The sequence below is a fragment of the Myripristis murdjan genome, chromosome 4 (assembly GCF_902150065.1).
Source record: "Myripristis murdjan chromosome 4, fMyrMur1.1, whole genome shotgun sequence".
NCBI lineage: Eukaryota > Metazoa > Chordata > Actinopteri > Holocentriformes > Holocentridae > Myripristis > Myripristis murdjan.
The window spans coordinates 11,159,429-11,178,837 of NC_043983.1; the positions used below are offsets into that span (position 1 = coordinate 11,159,429).

General features: G+C 41.5%; 1 protein-coding gene across 1 annotated transcript in view; it reads left to right on the plus strand.

Annotated features, from left to right (window-relative positions):
• The window catches only part of elavl4 (ELAV like neuron-specific RNA binding protein 4), a 78,539-nt gene extending 60,207 nt beyond the window's left edge, over window positions 1–18,332 (plus strand). Inside the window, exons 6-8 of the mRNA XM_030049546.1 lie at window positions 7,860–8,085; window positions 14,432–14,470; window positions 17,742–18,332. Of these exons, the coding sequence (XP_029905406.1) occupies window positions 7,860–8,085; window positions 14,432–14,470; window positions 17,742–18,069 (593 nt within the window). The 3' untranslated portion in view covers window positions 18,070–18,332. The remainder of the gene's footprint in view (window positions 1–7,859; window positions 8,086–14,431; window positions 14,471–17,741) is intronic.
• The last annotated feature ends 1,077 nt before the right edge of the window (window positions 18,333–19,409 follow it).

Sequence of the window (19,409 nt, forward strand, 5' to 3'; positions counted from 1 at the left end):
TAATATGGGGAAATGTCATATCTGTATTTTTATTGGTAAATATGTGCATTTACCACAGAGTTGATCAGAATCTTTCAGAGTAAATCTAGAAAATGTTACTTTACCCAGTTAATGCATAGAAAACATTATGGGGTCAGTCGTATGAGACACTCTCAATAGTCCTTGAGTGTCCTTCTGAACACATCTGTGGCATGATAACTTACAATGTGCACACTGTCATAAATAGCCCCTTAACTGGTCATTGAAAAAAAACAAAGACAGATGACTGTTGCCAAAAAGTCAACAACTTTGCCTGCGGTCTGTCTGCCTCGTTCACACAACAGTTCCTGACAACAGTGTTGGAGGAAAAGAAATAGTGGGCTTTATGTAGGAGGGCTTAATTGACTGAGGCTCAATTGTCTGAGGAAGTGATGCTTCACATGATGCGTGTATATCACTACTTTTGCTTTAAAAAAAAAAATGTTCTGACATCTGGAGGAATGAAGAGATCAGTGAATGTACAGTACTTGTAGCCAGTGCCATTGTCCATCGTTGCAGCCCTCTGTTACATTTAAATAATTTAAATGGAAGGGAAGCCTGTTTTGCACATCTCACACATGGATGAAAATTACTTGTGCAGGGTAGGGCATCCAGTATTCAGCAGAAATATAAAATCAAACAGGCTTCAATTTCTCATTAAAACCATCTGTATTGAATATATCGGCTGTAGGTTATGATTTGGCATGAATGGGAGTGCATGCATGAAAACGTATTTAACACAGGATCTGCCTTTGACAGTTCTGTGGTGTTATAGTCTCAGATGGACACGGATGCACAATTAACAACAGAGATCAGACTTTAAAGGTATTTTGGCCATGTGGTACATTGCACTAGCAAAACATAGTTACAACACCGTGAGAGAGCCTCAGACTACTGTGTTTAGCATTTTCCACTCACATTAACTGGGAAAAAATATATACATTTTCCATTTCCCCACACTAATAATAGCATTTGTACCTTATCTGAAAAATCACTTTGAGGAAGAAGGAGAGATTTAGTGGAGAATGAGGTGAGGATGGAGGGTGACAGAAATGGGGACAGAGGAAAGGAGGCTGAAAAAGAATAAAAAATTTAGCAGATAGTTTGAGGCAACAAAATGGCATCATTCTACCTTTCTCACTACAGCTACAATAGCCATGGATACTGTATCACTAGCAGTTAGTAATCCAGCCGTTCCTCTGTGCATCATGGTAACAAGGTATATAGGTGGTTACACTCTTATATGAGTAAGAGGCGGTTATACAAAACGTATCTCCTAATACCCTTGAGTACACTAATGGTGTCTTGACGACTTACACATGCACAATCTCTCTTTTCCTCACTGCCTCAAAACTGAGATACGCAGAGATTCACACACAGACACAGAAAGAGACAGAGAAAGAGAGAGATGGAAAGGTCCTGCAAGCCTTCCCTGGAGGCTTTAGGATCAGCAGGAGAAATGTTAATGACTAATTAGATGTTAGAGTTGCTGGTGATTAAGAAACATGGAGGATTTTAGTGGGACCCTGAGAGCAGTGTGCTGGCATCATCAACTCATTTTTCTCCCCTCTCTCTCTCTCTCTCTCTCTCTCTCTCTCTCAGTCTCTCTCTCTCTCTCTCTTACTGTACCGACATACGCACACATCACACACACGCACACACTCAATGCCATTAAGAGAAATGGGCTACAAATTAAAATTCTCCTGTGACTGCCAAAAATGTAAGCACAGAGCAAGAAAAAGAGAAAAAGAAGGAGAGGGAGGGGCTGTTATTGTCTACAGGAAGGGAGTAGGTAGTAGAGGAGAATCATACGCAAATAGAGATATGATATATAGATATAGCTATACCACAAGAAGTTGCTGAAATAGCGAATGTAATTCGGAGGCCATTGACAGATGGGCCGATGATCCTGAGCTCCTGTTCCTCTAAAACGGGAACACAATGTCCATGTCCAAAATGACCTCCTAATCAACAGGATGCACCCGGCAGTCACTCTGCTGCTCACAGAGACAAGAAGGAACTTTGGAGAATCACAGTTAGCGTCATTCAGAGTCAGAGGCAGCTGAAACAAAATCCACTAAAGCTGGCAAATTGCCCCGGAGAGTCAGAGAGAGAACACAACATCGACTTGACAAGGATATCTCTCCATCTCCTCCTCTCCTCTCCCCGTCCTATCCCCTCTCCTCCCTCTATCGATTCCTTCTGAACGGATAAGCATATTTTGCCTCTTTATCAGTGCAAATAGCGCAAAGCCGCATTTCTCCTGTCTAACCTTCAGGGAAGGCAGCCAGGCCGTGATCTTCTGCTCTGACAGTTAGTTTAGACCAGCGTCAATGTGAAACAGATATAATATCAGAGACAGTCTTAGATCAATAGCTGGCTATTCCTAGCTCCTCACAGCCCAGACCTGTATGTGAACAGCGGTCAATACTTGCCTAATCAATGACCGCAAATACAATCGATCGGTAGGCTTGGCTTTTACAACCTTTTCTCTAATGTAAGACTCACTTACTGGTTAAAGTTTTTATGGCTTGACCATGAAAACACTTCTTTTTTTCTTTTTTTTCAGCTTTTATATGTGTGCACAGTGATCTTGTCTATTTCAACCCCACAATATTTTCCTAGAGGAATTATCCATCCTTTATAAGAGTTGGTATGTTCTCTCCTCTCTTGACTTGAATAATGGATGTTCCTATTCAGACTGACACCGCACTGAATCCCTATTCTCTTCCTGTCCAGCAGAGTACAGAGCGGTCAAGGTAATAAAAGTGGAGAGTCGCTCCCCTGTAGGTGGGACGACTGCAGCCTTGACTTGTTATGTCCTGTCCTCTCCTCTCCCTTTAGTTTTTCTGTAATCTTTCACACTGTTCCTGCAGTCTGTGGGGGTGAACACACATGCACACACAGACACATACAAATACACACATCAACACACACACACATAGCAGACAGATGGTTGAAGCTCTGCATTGACAGAGGCTAAAGCACAGGGCACCTCCACTCTTCAAAGCCCCCTCTCTTCTTCTCTCCTCTTGCTGCGTTTTCAAACGCCATCTGTAGCCAGGCACACTAATGTTACTTAAAACAAGGACATTGCTTTTTTCTCCCTCTGATTAAGAGGCAGCAGGAGCAGTTTTTTTCCCCTGCCATATTATAAACCTATTAGAAAAGCTAGTTTAATCAACGTTTGATATAGTTGGCACAATATAGCTCCTTGGAAAAAAAAAAAAGAGGAGCATGGGAGAGGGAACTGCGTAGTACGCAAAAGCATTCTCAAGATTTTCTGTGTGTGTGTGTGTGTGTGTGTGTGTGTGTGTGTGTGTGTGTGTGTGTGTGTTACATCAGCCAGCGTTGCAGCCAGGTTTCTCCCCTCTCTTCTCTCCTCCTGGACCAGTCATTTTTCTCTGCCAGTCAGTCAGTGTTTGGGGAAATGAGAGTGGGTTTTAGAGAAAGAGAGGCTTTGTTTGGGCAGGATCAGCAGGAGTAGCACTGTTTCCTTTCATCATCATCCTTTTACCGTCACCTCCTAACATTCTCCTCTATCACCTCCTTTTTCTTTGTCCTTTTCGTTCTTACCCCCCCATCCACACACACACACTCACACACTCTCTCTCTCTCCCTGCGTCCCTCGAACTCTCCCTCTCTCTCCTCTGTTTCCCCCTCTCCGGATTGAGGTAGCGTGTTATTAGTAAGGCAGCCAATGTGCCTGTTGGTGTGTGTTAGCGAGAGATAAGCACAGGTAGAGAGAGTTACATAAGCCTCTGTTGATTACTGTGGCAGAGAGGGAGAGGGAGAGCGAAAAAGAGAGCAAGAAGAAGAAAAAGAGGGAAGTAAAGAGAGAGAGAAAGAGAAAGAAAGAAAGACTGACTGCTGTATGTTAGTAAGTACATTGTGCTCTAATGTTGCCTGTATGGCTGGCTGGTTGTTGATAAGTAGCTAGGCTTCAGGGGCTGGTTGAAAGGACAGTCATTAGGTTGGGCTCCCTAGACTGGCAGCTTGCCTCTCCAGATTGCAAATTTGTTTCTGTTGTAATTTTTTACAAGAAAAAAAAAAACTCCTCAAGGTTTACTACATTAATACAGCATGACAAAGTGATAATAAATAAACACCTGAATAACACAACACTTTGAGTGGAGCGTCAGTTCAGGGAGCAGTTTCTTCATCTGCAGTCGGTTAAGGGATTTCATCAGCAAGCAATCGTTCTCTTAGATAATTATCCGGATAATGATGACAAATAAATCCTGGAAATCCATCAGAGGCATGAATTAACAGACCAACACCTCGGTACACCCCCTCTGCCTGCAGTCATTTATATCTTGTTGTTTCATTTGATAACTTTAAAACACATTAAGCATTAACATTAACAAAATCACTGAGGATTTTCCAGTGAAGTGAGGCACTCCATGGTGATCATCATGATTTAAAAATGGCAACACAGGTTAAAGGAGATACATTCAGGACCAGCAACAACAATGTGGGGATTATTGTTGAAAATCAAAAATCAAGTGTAGCTCAGAACAGCGCCCTGAGATTCTCATAATCTACTCATCTAAGGGCAAGAATGAAAACAAACAACAGTCAACACAGTGAGCAAAGAAACAAAGAAAAAAGTGAATAGTCACATCCAGTCATTAAATCAGTGCACTCTGTATTTGGACGTATCACCAACTTTGCACCTCTCCATCTCCGTTAGATCACAATTTGCACCCCCAACACATCTCTTTCTCCTCCCACGCCACATCCAGCCCATTCTTCTCTCTACTGTTAAATAAACTTGGGAGTGTTTGAGCACAGCCTTGATCTGCGATTGAGGGCCAACTTTATTGTTCTGTGTCACAGCCAGAACACGACCAGAACTGTTTTTACTGTGCCCTAACTTATGTTCCTCTCACTTTTAGTCTTAAGATGAGAATCATGAACCAGTGAAATACATTATTGACCCAGACTCTCTTGTTTTGCTGTCCTGCTCTCTTCTGCTGTAGGCTGGACTTGCATGAATAAGTATGTCAAGAGGAGCAATAGTGTTGTTACTCCTGACCCCCAGATCCACTCATACACACACACACACACACACACGCACACACACTCGCATAGTCACATATACATTCTGACACAGTGTAGAGCAGAATCACGTAGGAGATGGCCGCACACACTCAAACACGCAGGCAGTTTAAGGAAAAATTAGAATGGTTACAGGCGATGAGTTCAACTGCCTCTTCACCTCTCTCACCTCCTTACAGCGCTAACGTGCGCAAACTCAAGGACAAGAGTAGCTGGTACACACTTATACGAGCAAATGCATGCACACACACGCACACGCAAACACACACACACACACGCACACACTCTCACTCAAAACCACTATTGGTCATGGACAATCGCAAATGGTCATGGACATCTCTACTGCTCTCTTCACACTTCATTCTTAATGGCACCTCTTCAAGTCACCACTTAAGTGTGTGTGTATGTGTGTGTGTGTGTGTGTGTGTGTGTGTATGCGTGTGTGTGTGTGTATGCGTGTATGTGTGTGCACACCTTCATCTGTATGCCAAGCATTTGTCTGGAGGCCCTCCAGCCAGAAACAGCTTAGGAGCTGCTCAAGGCCAGACAACTGAAAGGATTAAAGGACGACTACAGTCCTCTCCTCTCCTTTGCTCTCCTTTGCTCTCCTCTCTTCTCTCCTATCCTCTCTCCTCTCCTCTCCTTATAATAATATGACATAAAACATAATATCGATTCACTTTGATTTACAATTCAAAAGTTGGCAATTCAATTCAATTCACAATTTTTCTTTTTTGAATTACATTCAAGTTTGTAAACCGCAATTCAAGTCAACGACCCAATTCAGCACTTTTAGCCAAATTTTTTAAATATCCATTAATAAACACATGCAATAATGTAAGATTCTCCTTTTTCTGCTGCAATGTGAAAGAAATTACTCTAATATTTTTAAGAATATATTTTTAAAAATTGGCAAAAGCTATTAGATCACCACGTTAAGTCATTGTTTTTAAGAAGCATGAATGAATCTGTTCAAGCCATTTCATTTCACTTCAAGCCGATTCATTCTATTTAGCAACCTGTGTGTTTTTTTAAAAAAAAAAAAACACTGATTCTTATACAAAGTAGTTGTGTGTGTGCCTCTGCAAAATAGTGTGCTGGAACTCTCACTTCCCAGTTATAACTTCATGTAAGTATATGTGTGAAGCAGTACTGTGTGCATGCTCAGCAGATCTAGCTGGCAAAAAAATCTGAATATAAATAAATGAATGAAAACGTCCACATCCAAGCACGGTTATTGACCAGAGACCAAATAGCTCTCCCTGAAGAAATAGCCCCATTTTACGCCTCGCTCAGCTCATGCATGACAACTACAGGAACAAAAGGGGAGAAAAAACACCTTAGGAACAATATTGGTTGTTGTTTTCACTGCGTAGATCCCATTAGGATTGTTATTTTTCTGCTTCTGACAAGCTAATTAAAATGTACAGGTACTGAGTTGGCAGGAGAGGAGGTAAGGGAGGGGAAATTGTGAAAGGCTGTCAGGGGAGAGGGAGACAGAAAGGTAAAATGAGAATAAAACAGAATAATTTAGATTGGATCGGAGTGAATGAGATCATCCAAGGGGAAGCGGTGTGAATGTCGGCTCAAGGCCGTGTGTGTCAGAAGGTGTGTGTGGTCAGGGATGACAATGAAGCAGGGTTGTTCATGCCTGGCCAAGTTGCAGAGCTTTTAACCCATAAAACTGATTAGAGCCTTAACTCTCATCTCAGCCCTTATGTAAACCATTTGTCTAATATGTCTTATTATGAAAATACATTTTCCTTTTCCTTGATTTTTGCTCTTGAATCTTGGCCAGAGAGTGAATATCTTTGTAGTATTTGTGGACAGCAGAGGAAAAGAGGACAGAAGGGAGAAAGTGGTCAAGGTGTTTCTCTGAATAAGAAATCAGCAGAGTGAAAACCATGAGACAAGTCAACAGGAAGTATAAAGTAAGAGAGACAGGGAAGAGGGATTGCATCTAAGGAAGTGTGGAATAACAATAAGGAGGGTTTTTGTGTGTGAGAAAGAGACTGCAGACAATGATGCTCAAACACAAAATTCCCTCTTTCTGACTGCCTCTCTTTTATTCACTCTCTCACACACAGACATGCTTGTGTGCACACACAGTATTATGTAAATAGTCTCTTCAGCAGAGTGCTGCTGTCACTGAGCGAGCATCCTCTGGGCCATCTAGGCAGCCTCATTAAAACAAGGCACAGCATCCATTAATAGATACCAACACACACATACACGCACACACACGTGCGCGCACACACACACACACACACACACACACACACACACACACACACACATACATATATATATACATATATACAGTCTGTAACGCACACAGAGCATTCACAGACACCAATAAAGGACCTCCCGGGAAGCGCGTTTCTAAATGTTCCTCTCAGGTGGCAGTCAAAAAATATCTCCTAGGAAACGACTCAAATGTCAGTGGGAACAATGCATGAAGAGGGAGGGAGAGAGAGAGTGTGTGTGTGTGTGTGTGTGTGTGTGTGTGTGTGTGTGTGTGTGTTCCTGACTGTGATTGGAGCTCGCATGGAGAAAGAATGGACTATGTGGCTGAAAAGAGACACTGGACCAGTGCCACAATATGGCACAGGAAGAGCAGGGATGGTGTGTGTGTCTGTTATATTTTTATCCTTATGTGTGTGTGTGTGTGTGTGTGTGTGTGTGTGTGTGTGTGTGTTTGTGTAAAATACCTTTTTTGATGTATGGACCATGTGAAGTAAAGGGCAGCCTGTCTTGTTTGTGGTGTGCTGGCCCCGCAGGTGGCTCCCGAGGTGTGGGCTTCATCCGCTTTGATAAGAGGATAGAGGCTGAGGAGGCCATCAAGGGCCTGAACGGACAGAAGCCATCCGGCGCCGCTGAGCCCATCACGGTGAAGTTCGCCAACAACCCCAGCCAGAAGACCAGCCAAGCCCTTCTGTCACAGCTCTACCAGTCCCCCAACCGCCGGTACCCGGGCCCCCTCCACCACCAGGCTCAGAGGTTCAGGTGAGTACCTCTGCGGGGCACCAAGACAGCTGCGGGGAAGGAAGTGGGACAGAGAGGGGGCAGGAAAGGGCTGAAATAGTGTAGTCATATGCCGCGTTCTCTTATATGGTATATGGTATTTATGCATTTTCTGATGTGTAAATAAAATTAAGGTCAGAATCCAGCTGGTAACAACTAGGAATCTCGTTTTTCTCTGAAATTCCAATATATCCGTCCAGGCGGTATATAATGAAGAAGAACCTGGAGAGTAGCGCCCTCATAGCTGTGTCACCCCACTGTTAGAGGTAAACAAATCCCAGTTCAGTGCTGCTTTTTTAAACCACAAACAAAATTTGTCTATCATAAAACTGGAAATATACTGTTATCTTACTGATGCTGATATCTTAGTAGATTTGAAGAACTGTATGGTTAAACACAGCAGGGCAATATAGACAAAAAAAATAGCTCTCAGACATATGACACATTTCAATGGAAAACACGTGCACTTTTTTAAAACCAGGAAAAGACAACACTTAATATCCAAAATCTTTGTATCTTATATCAGCATCAATATAATATTGTTGTATTGCTCAGCCCTGTCGTTAGCTCACTTTCCTTTCCTTTACATCTGACATGAGCATTTGAAAGTCGCAGTGATGTAAATCTTTCCTACCTCTACCTTCTTTCCCATATAACGTGAACGCGGCATTAGCGTGAGGGACACTATATTTGTGTATATTATGGTGTTGCTGTGCAATTAATGCAGGCTTTCCCAACCTTGGGGTTGTGGGCCCAATGTGGGGTTATCTCATCTCTGGGGTCATCTCGCTCATTAAAATTCCAGGGAAAAATGAGGCAACTTTAATAATATCTGATCGCTATTTTAAATTAAAATCTGGCTCCAGTGGCTTCTTATTGCTCAGATGGCGTTTTGAAATGTGATCCTGTTGACAATGAGCTGTCATTGACCAGCTAATAAGAGCGGCTTAATTTTGTTGTTCCAGAGAAAACATGATGAAATAATATGAAATACTGCATGTACCCTAGATATTAGAATAATGAGGCAAACAATTTGTATATATTTCAAATACTGGAGTGAAGGCATGTCTCACTTCGCTATAGGGTCACCTGCCCAAAAGGTTGGGAACCTCGAGGTTTATGTGTTGAAGCTGGAATAGTGGAGGGCAAAGGGGGTCGAATGATTTGTCTGTCTGTCTTTGGGGTTTATGGACCATGCAGTACTGTATTTTATGGATTAATTTTCAGAGTTACTTCATACACATCTTTACTAGCAGACTGTGCAAACAGCATTCACTGAGTTTATAGTATATATATAAAATCATGAATCCCGAAAGAAACAAGCATCATGTGATTGAAAGTTTATTGTTCTGTGATTAACATCTCACATAACGTTTGAACACTCTTTACCATAAAATGATGTGCTGCACTACTTGGTTTATTGCTGTCCTGAAATCACAAGCAGGATTGTTATTTCATATGTGGTGATGAAACTGAGATTTTAATGTCTAGTAAAAAAAACAACAACAACAACAACAACAAAAACACCTTGATAGGAGTTATCAATCTCAAACCCGATAGTTATTATTCTTTGTTTATTTGAAAATGAATGCATTTAATCAAGGAAACACTTCTGTTCCAAACAACAGGCCTGATTTGGAAAACATTTGCACCAAATGCAATTTACAAAGTGTTTGAACAGAGGATGTAACGCCTCCGCAGAGAAAGCATGAGTCATGGCAATGTCTCTGTATCAACAACCATGCAACTTTTCTCCTCTGAGCATTCATTTTGGCGTTTACTTCCCCTTTTGAACAACAGATGTAAACTCTCCACCTGGTGCAGATGTCTGCTAAATCAGGCCCTGTGAGTTTTCTGTGCAGGTCCACCCAGATCAGAGAAGAACTGTTCATAAGAGACTGTGGGGTTCTGTCGTTCACAACTACATACCTCCCTTCATTTCATCATGCTGCCATTGTGACCACACTTCCCAGAATAAACTGTCAGGCCTGAGCAAAAACATGCATTTGATTATAAATACTGAGAATATCATTGAACAAATAGGTGCACTTGATTTAATTTGCCTTGCATATGTTTTCACCTTTGAAGCCATAATGCTGAATTTACTTGACCAAATTGACATAATGACTAACAATTGTAGCATCTTCCTTCAAAACTGACCCTTCAAGTCTTACCAATGTAAATAAGTCTTGAACAGAGTCACAACACTTGTGTACCTACATAGTGTATTGGTGCTGTATCAAAAGCTCATGCAGTTTAAGAGAAAAAATGTGAATCCAGAAAACTGAAGACAGTCCAAAGCATAAACAATGCCAGAAAATCTGAAATTGAGGATTTGCACTTAGAGCCTATTTGAGGTGCCTGGTAAATTGAATTAACAGTACCAGAGGTAGCTCAAGCTATCTCATTTTCAAATACAGTTTTTTGCCCAGGTCAGTTAATCTCCACACCAAGCCATCACTAACATCATATATATGACTGACACATATATATGAAATCTTAACCCATCATCTCCTATGGTCACTCACTAATGACATGCATAAAAAATCCTTTTACAGTAGTTACACCTCTCCATGAGACATAGAGATTATGATGGTTTACGTCCTTCCGTGATTTCATGTTATCTCACTGGAACAAAAAATCAAGATAAAGCCTTGTGATCATGTGATATTTCCCCATCATCAGATCCAAAAAGCATACTTCAGATCTTGAGTCAGAATATGTGCTTATACAATTTTCTCTCTCTTTCAATAACACTAAGCCGTTTGTGCTGTTTACTCCCCATCAAAGTCAGGGCTTGGAAGGTATTTTTCTTCTGGAGCAGCTTCCCTGGTGTGACACCTGAGCGATGTAGCGTGGCTGTGTGTCTGTGATACGCCAAGCCAATTTACAGGCTCCACAGGAGACCTGTCGCTCCTCATCACAACTCACAACCACAGGACCTTCCTCACTGTGTCCCTGTGCTCCTGCTCTCTGCTCCCTCACCCTCCACTAAAAACTCAACACTTCATAAGTTATAAATGGGCTAGATGTGCACAATTTCTTTCTTTTTTTTCACTCAGTCCTTTAAGTGCAAAGCTGCAAAAGAACCTCCATCTTAGGATGAGCACCGGTACTCTGTAAAAACTATTGAATTGTTTGTCCTATTATTTTTCAAGGAGAATAAATGAAATTTAAAGCTAAAATATATGTATAAGCAGGTGATGTCCACACTGTCGTCTTATATATTTTTCCAGACTTACTTTAAGTTGTTTCAAGCTAAACCTAAGGCTAAAACTAGACATCAAAAATGTTCAGTAAACCAATATAAAAGTTAAGGTTAATAGGGAAAAAGTGAAGCTAAAATGCCTCTAAAATTCACTGAAATATCTTTTGATCATTTGCAGAAAGGGTAATTAAAAAGTTTTAATAAGGTTAGATGTAACCTACATTTGAAAATAAAACCTACTGTTAATTGTAATATTGATACCCATACCTCTTTCACATGTTCAAAGCAGTTTGCAGTGGTGCACATTCAGTTGAAATGCAGTTGATATAGATCCATATTTTCTAACGACGTCATGTGGGCTTGCAGTACCACACGTTGATATACAAAGTCCATGCCTGGTCCCTCTCCAAGACATCAAACATAATCCACTCGAGCGCAATACACCAAGCCCTGGATCTCAGCTCGTTTCCAATTCTGTGTCGTTAACTAATGGCACTAATTAGCAAATTAGCCTTATTATATCCAGGGCAGGAGCCAATTTTAATTGAACAGATTTTTGTTTCAAAAAGGAAAAGACAAAAACTCCCATTCTTCCATTAACATGCATTGAGAGAGAGCACAAAAGCCCTATTGTTTATGTCGAGCTTGGAGAGGTAGTGTGAAAAGCTGGCGAATTGTTTGCATGGTGAGCATGCAGCCGTGTACATTTGTACACGTGTATGTGTGTGTGTGTGTGCGCGCGCGCGTGTGTGTGTGTGTGTGTGTGTGTGTGTGTGTGTGTGTGTGTGTGGATTAGCAGCAGGTTGTTTTGTTGTGGCCCAGCGGCCCGGCGGCCAGCAGATGTCTTCTTGCTCCCCGGGCCTGGAGCGCCTCTCCTCTGAGCATCCACTCCAATTGACTCATTTACCCACAAAGCAGCCTGCGTTTTCCCCTCCCACATAATGGGATAATTACTGCCTTAATGAGTCAGTATATCCTTTTCTCCACTTTTTGCTTTGTTTGAGGGTTGCTTTTTTACTTTCTGGTGTTCACTGACAAAGTGCTAAAATGCCCTTTGGCATGTAACAAACAGACACACTGTAAACCCCAATTTAGTGCAATCTACTCAAAAAGTCAAGGGCAACATGTTGCCGAAAAACAGAATAAAATTCAGCTCACCTACATTACTTGCAAAAGTTAATGATGGTGATTTCATTAATGGTATATTTTTGTACTTACCATAATTAGATTTTGTTTACAAAATTAAAACATATTAATTATTAAACACATTATTGCAGATGTAAGTTCAATATGAGCTCGTGCTAAAAGACAGAAGAGCCCCAGAAATATTTTAAAACCTGCTATTTACAGTATTGCAGTAGTCATTCCTGGACTGCTGATTTTCCATCTAATGAAGTAGCTAAGTGCATTCATCTTGTGTCCAAGGTGTAAAATAGTTCCTGAGGCCTACAGTGATCAGAGCTGAGGACCTCTGACCTATTATAATGAACATATTAAATTTGTATTTAAATTATTGATTGTATCTGAATGATGTCTATATAATTGGCGAGGATACAGTGTTTTAAATATTAGTAATGTATTTGTGGCTCTGGAGGGCTGAAAGATTGCAGAAAATGTTACAAATTGCTGCATATGAGAAGTTATTTTTCACACAGTGGTCCATTTAATTAGTTATTTTAAGCACAATAAAATAATTATTAAACTATTCATATAATTAAATGAAAATAAATGCTATATACTACAATAATAGTATAATTAATTTGACTATTTAAAAAAAATCTCACATCATCAGTTAAAATTTAGTATGGCTCCCTTAAAGGTTTTAGTAAAGACACAAGTTTGGCTGTGAGACAACAAACACACTGATCGAGACAACCTCAATACCGCGGGCATAGTCCGAGAATTTGTTGTGTTTTCAGGAGGAGTAAGAAGTCATTGGCCTGCTGTTGCTCAATAAGCCGTGGCCCCTGTCCATTAGGCCAGAAGAGTTAATAAGACATGAGACAGGCCAGACCCAAGTGAGGAATGGAGGTCATTGAGTCACCAAGCAGGCTGCATCCATGCATAAGGCCCAACATTTCATACAGCCCACAGGTTTCTGAAGCCCAGTACACACACACACACACACACACACACACACACACACACAAAGTGTCTGCAGACCACCCTGGCGAGTTGGAATGGTTGTAGCTCTCAGGCTGCAATTATTATGGAACTAGGACATTTCCAAAATACTAATCCTTTTCATTGTAGATAGTGGGCACCCACTGACTAACACCCCGCCATTCCACCTGACTTGTTCGCACTTCACAGACCACTAAGACGGGCATTCACAATTTCATGACTAATTTAGTATTCAGTTGTATTTTTGTTGGTCCGCCTCTTAGAAAACATACTTACCATCATCTCCTCTCTCGCTCACCATTGTTCAAATGCCAAACCATTACACTGACAGAACTCTGTATCGGGGCATTTACCTCATTTCCTGTCATTTCAGGGTGCATTCTCAATTTGTTAATTGTTTAATTAAACAACACAAATTGAAGGCTGTAGTTATTGAACAGGCTTTCAGCTTTTTCTTAGCATCCATGTGGTGGCATAAATTATATGGAAAGCCACGTGAAATTTTGTGCACATAAAATAATGCAGGGATTTTCCTTTGCATAGCACTGTGACTAGCCTAGCATTCTAGGTATAGCCAAGTGCCGTTGCTATGCTCAGGCCCTGTGGCCGTTATTACTCTGCTGTGACTGTAACACTGAACTGTGGCCAGTTCATTGCTGTGGTCTTGTAGTGACACATGTTTAAATGGATCACCAGCACCTTCTGTAAAACAATGACAATGCGCTCTGCTATTCTGCAGCCCCTGGATGGTCTAGTGCAGTGGCCAACCTAGCAAGTGACTACCCTGCTGATGGTACTGTAGATTTTTTACTGATGACAGCAGATATCAGTATTATCTGGTGGGGCTCCTCAGTGTAATGGGCCGACTATGGATGGGTTTGTTTGTTTCTTGAGTGAGGAGGACCATGCAGTTCCTACAGGGACCTAGCATTAGTTCCATTGAGTGAGTCGACCATCTGCCCACCATTAACCCCAGAACCCTCCTTCTCTTTACAGGCTGGACAATTTGCTTAATATGGCCTATGGCGTAAAGAGGTAATTAAAAACTTCACCCAATGCCAGATGTCCATGTTGACTCAATGATTTTTAATATCCTTTTTTCTATTCATTTTTTTTAGTTTAAGTTTCCTTGTATTTTTGCAGTCACTTTGCGTTTGACAATTCGTTCAAGGTTAACTGCTTTTTTGGTTCCTTGATTTGTTTGTTTTTTCCTCTTCAGCTTGATTTGGTTTTGAAACCCTACCAAACACCTAAGGTGTAAAAAGCAGAAAACAATCAGTCTTTGTTTTCAGTGGTGATGAATTTGCTTTGTTTTGATTATGACAAGTGCTGGTGTTGTTTGGAATGTTTTGGATTGTTTCTGTGTACTGAATGGATTTTGTTATCTGGTGTAAAGCTCTTGATTTCTAGGCGTGTTTTTTCTATTGGATTCAGGTTCTCCTGCCTTGCCTCTCTGCAGCCATATCTTCATCTTGGGAGCAGTTTCTATTTAGAAGCAAACTTTGAATTGGTCAAAGACCTTGATTTGCAGGGATTTCCTAATTATTACAATATTGTATTCTGTAAAGCTGCTGTCAACTGTACAAATGTAGAAAATCCCTCAGTGTGATAGTTCTACAAAAGTGTAAGCCATGACACATTTTCTTTTGGCCGTACTAGCTGTGATCAGTTTAGTGGTTAGTTATAGGATGAGGCTGGATGAACCTGGATCCCTGCGGGAAACAGGAAATGCTGTTTCACTGCAGACAGCTCCAACTTTGCTCAGCACCGCTCTGCTCTAATTCCTTCCTTTCGCCTCCATGTTTCATTTTGCTTTCTCGCTACCATAGGTATTACATAACCGTGAGCAGCAGTCTCTGTGGTGATAGATGTTTCATGTGCTGATGGTGGCATCTTGCATGTTGCAGGCTCAGGGGACATCTTCTGAAGTCAGCTTACCAACTCAAACAGAAAGGAAGTTTAGTTTGAGAGAAATCCTTCGCTAGAAATGAAAAGCTACAGTTTGCCAAAGATGAAATATGTAATCTAGTTGCCATACTATAGTGCAAAAGAATAATGCATGTAAATATTTATAGTTTTAAGCCTTAGCCTCCTCTGTGTCCAGTTAAATAGAAGCTGGTAATAACAGCTGATAATTGTGATGATCGAGAAAGAGTTAGTGCTATCACTCCCAGCATTTAGAAAATCACTTTCAAAAGGTGAAATGGTTTATGATTCAATCCAAGTGATTGCATAGCATGTCACACAGCTAGAAGTGTTTTTCCGTTATCTAAGGTTATCATTTTAAAGAAAAGAGAATAAAGCTGTTAAGAGCTGGAAATGTTTTGCTATAGAAGGGATAGAATAGATTGCTGGTCAGCTACACTGTTGCTATGCAACCCCTGGTCTCGTCTGTAACATTGCTTAGTGGTCGGTCCCGCTCTGATGGATACACTAGCATGCGAACGTACACACACACGCTCTCTCACACTTAAAGACAGACACACATGCACACACAGGCACAGTTATTGCGGTGTCCTCTGTGGCTCTGTTAGCTAGTCTCTAACTCTCACCCTCACACTCTCACAAACCTCATCACACACTCCAGCTTCTGCATGCAAATGACAGCACAGTTGTTTTCAAGCCCAGCAGGAGAGGCCTGAACAGAGCTGAGCATGCTAGACAAGGCCTCGACGTGACCAGGCCTGTTAAGATTCCACCTGCTTTGTGCTGGAGAAAATACTAAATCCCCTCGACAGGGCAGAGAAGCCATGTAGAAATAGAACAGGATTTAGAGCCGAGATGACAACGTGTTGACTAAGAAAAACGAGAGGTTAATTTGCTATAATCTTGTCTAAATTCTATTTTTCCTTTATTGCTGAAACAACCCAGTTTCCCTGTGGGCATCATTAAAGTTTCATTATATCTTAATCATAAGGATATACAGTATTATAATATGTTTATCCCGTGCTACTACTTACCACATGAGATAAAGCAAGTCAAAAGAGTGCAGGAAGCCCTTGCAGTCGATAAGTCAACAACCCCAGGTGCTTACAATTAGCATCCACGGCAGCCTCAATGGCCAGGAGCATACTCTGTAAGACCAAAGTCATCCAGGAAGGTCGTAGTGATTGCTGGCCATATATAGTAGTCAGAGGGAGAGGGGTGGGGGCCCAGAGCACCAAGCAGTGCTATCGATCAGTGCCACGGGCTCTGGAATAGAACAGAACAGAGCAGAGCAGAACACCCTGCAGACTGCGGGAGGAGTGGGTGGAATACACTTTGTTCCTTAATGCCACTGGGCTGTAAAGTGCTTCCATTTTCCATTTAGTTTGCTCCCTCTTCCCTCCCTCCCATTCCTTAAGAAAGCAGCCTTCTCTGAGACAGCTGCAGCAAAGCGGAAACCTCAATTAAAGCACACCCAATAATGCCTATAGTCGTTTCTTGGAGAGAGGTGGCATAAGAAATGAACCTTTTTATCTCATTTACCTTTTATTTAAAAGTGGGGGTATTTTTTTCGCTCCTTTCCCTTTCCTTTAAGCGGAAAGGCAATTAAGTGAAGTCAACTGAGGATTCAAATCTCTTGCATCACAAGAAAAAGGAGAAGATTATGAGGCGAATGAGAACAGATTTAGCAGGCTGCGTGCATGGTCTTTGATGAATTTCTAGAAATGGTTTAATTCAACGACTTCCTGCAATTTAGCTCCCAAAGGAGCCACTCAAGGAGATGGAGAGAAAATCTTCCTCTGCATCTCCTTCACCAGAAATACACCCCAGCATGCAACACTGTAGTCATTCCTGAGAGGAAGCCTTTCAGATTTGAGGAGCTCAGAGAGGATTTAGCGGTGGCTATACAGGAGCACATACGAGCTCATACGTTTAGACATAAATACACACGCACAAATGCATCCACGCATACTCATCCTAATTCATCCGAATGGGATTATTTGGCTGCGAGACAGGCTTCTTTTTGGTTTGATTGGTAAATTATGAATATTAGTTAGATAGATTAAGCCATTAACATAGTTGAAAGAGCTTGTTATTTAATACGCCTGTAGACTAGCATACCCTGGAGGTGCGCGTCATATCAAGCTTTTGCAGATGGAGAGAGGGTGTTGTCTCACTGTGAATGGAGCTCCTTGAAGGTTTAAAAGTGAAGTGGAGGCTTTTAGGTTTTTATCAGGTTTATGGCCATTTCATGTGCAGTAGATGCAGACTTTGTGTTCCACCTGCCTCAACCAGTTCAACTGAAACTTGCTCTTTTCTCTCTCCCCCTCTTTCTGCTCTCACCCTCTGTCTGTTTTCTCCACTCTGCTTCTCCTCGCAGGTTTTCTCCCATCACTATTGACAGCATGACCAGCCTGGTCGGCATGAACATCCCCGGGCACACGGGCACTGGCTGGTGCATCTTCGTGTACAACCTGTCACCAGACTCAGACGAGAGTGTGCTGTGGCAGCTGTTTGGGCCGTTTGGGGCCGTCAACAACGTCAAGGTGATCCGTGACTTCAACACCAACAAGTGTAAAGGCTTCGGTTTCGTCACCATGACGAACTACGACGAGGCGGCCATGGCTATCGCCAGTCTCAACGGCTACAGGTTGGGCGACCGTGTCTTGCAAGTCTCCTTCAAGACTAACAAGACACACAAGTCCTGAACTTTAACCAGTAAAACCAATCGCCCCCCCGACTTCGTCCTCTCCAAAACCACCCCCACCCCCCACCTCCACCCGTCCCTTGCCCCCTTTAGTCACAACCTACCACTACCACCCAACTACAGCCATCCAACACAGCAAACTCAACTCCAACCGGAACACAAAGCAACCGACAAACCATCAAACAAATTGAACTAGAAATGGCTTATATTATAACTTTGGACCTATAAGCCAATGTTGCCTAAGTATTACAAAAATGAAATAATGAAAATGTCCATGAGTTTTTGGAAGCTCCTGTGATAATGCAGGCTTCTCTTTGTTGTATATTCTTTCTGTTTGTTGTGGTTGTTAAAAATGATTTTTCTCTTCTGTGTAAACAGTAGCAAATCCCTGTACCCCCTTATTTCAGAGAAGAGAATGTCCTTTTTAGATTGAAACCTTTTCTCTGTCTTGATTCAGGATTTGTTTTTCTTTTGTAAATCCGGATCCACTGTCGTTAGTATTATATACCTCCCTGTCAGTGAAAGGGAGGGGGCTCTTTTTTAAATTGGTGAACCATTCATTCATTTTCAGTGTGTATTAAACTCCCCCTTATCGATTACAGAAGGGATGCCACCATCCCACAACTCTGATGCAGAAAAAATGAATTTCTAACATTGTTTTTGTTTTGTATCGCAAACAAAACATATGTCTTTCCTCACTAGGGGTTCAGGGAGATGGGGAGAGGGAGGGGATGGGTTAGCTTTCCTGATGACACGTTCAGTAATTTAAGAAAAAAAAAAAATAACACTGTTGCCAAAGAGAAGATCTCTTTGCTTGAAAAAAAAAAATGCGTTTAGAAAAAGATAAAAATAAAGAGAAAGAAGATCTATTTTTATAAATGATAATTAAAATAATAATTATTGAAGAATTTTTACAAGAATCTGGATTTGAAAAAAGAGAAAAATATTTTGACTGGCTAACTAGGGGGGGCCGGGGCGGGAGGGAGGGGGCGCCACCTTGTCTTGTTCGTTCTGCCGTGGTACTTTTTAGGATCAAAGGTTGTTTGTTTTTAGGGGAATCCAAGTTGGCAATGATTTTGTAGATGGAAGGTTTTGTGAAAAGGGATGCAAACTGAGGCAGGTGATCTTGGTAATTTTTCATATCTGTACTAGTGCGTAATTATTCAACAGCGATGCCCAAAAGGGAAGGGAGAGGGGTCTTTCCAAGGCCTAACCATCCTTATAGTCCAGAGCCCAAAGCGAGAAGACCCTTTGTCCACTTGTTTTTCCTGTTTTTGTCATCAGTCAATATGGGATATCAGTAAATAGATATATACACATCTATCCATTTAGAGAGCATAC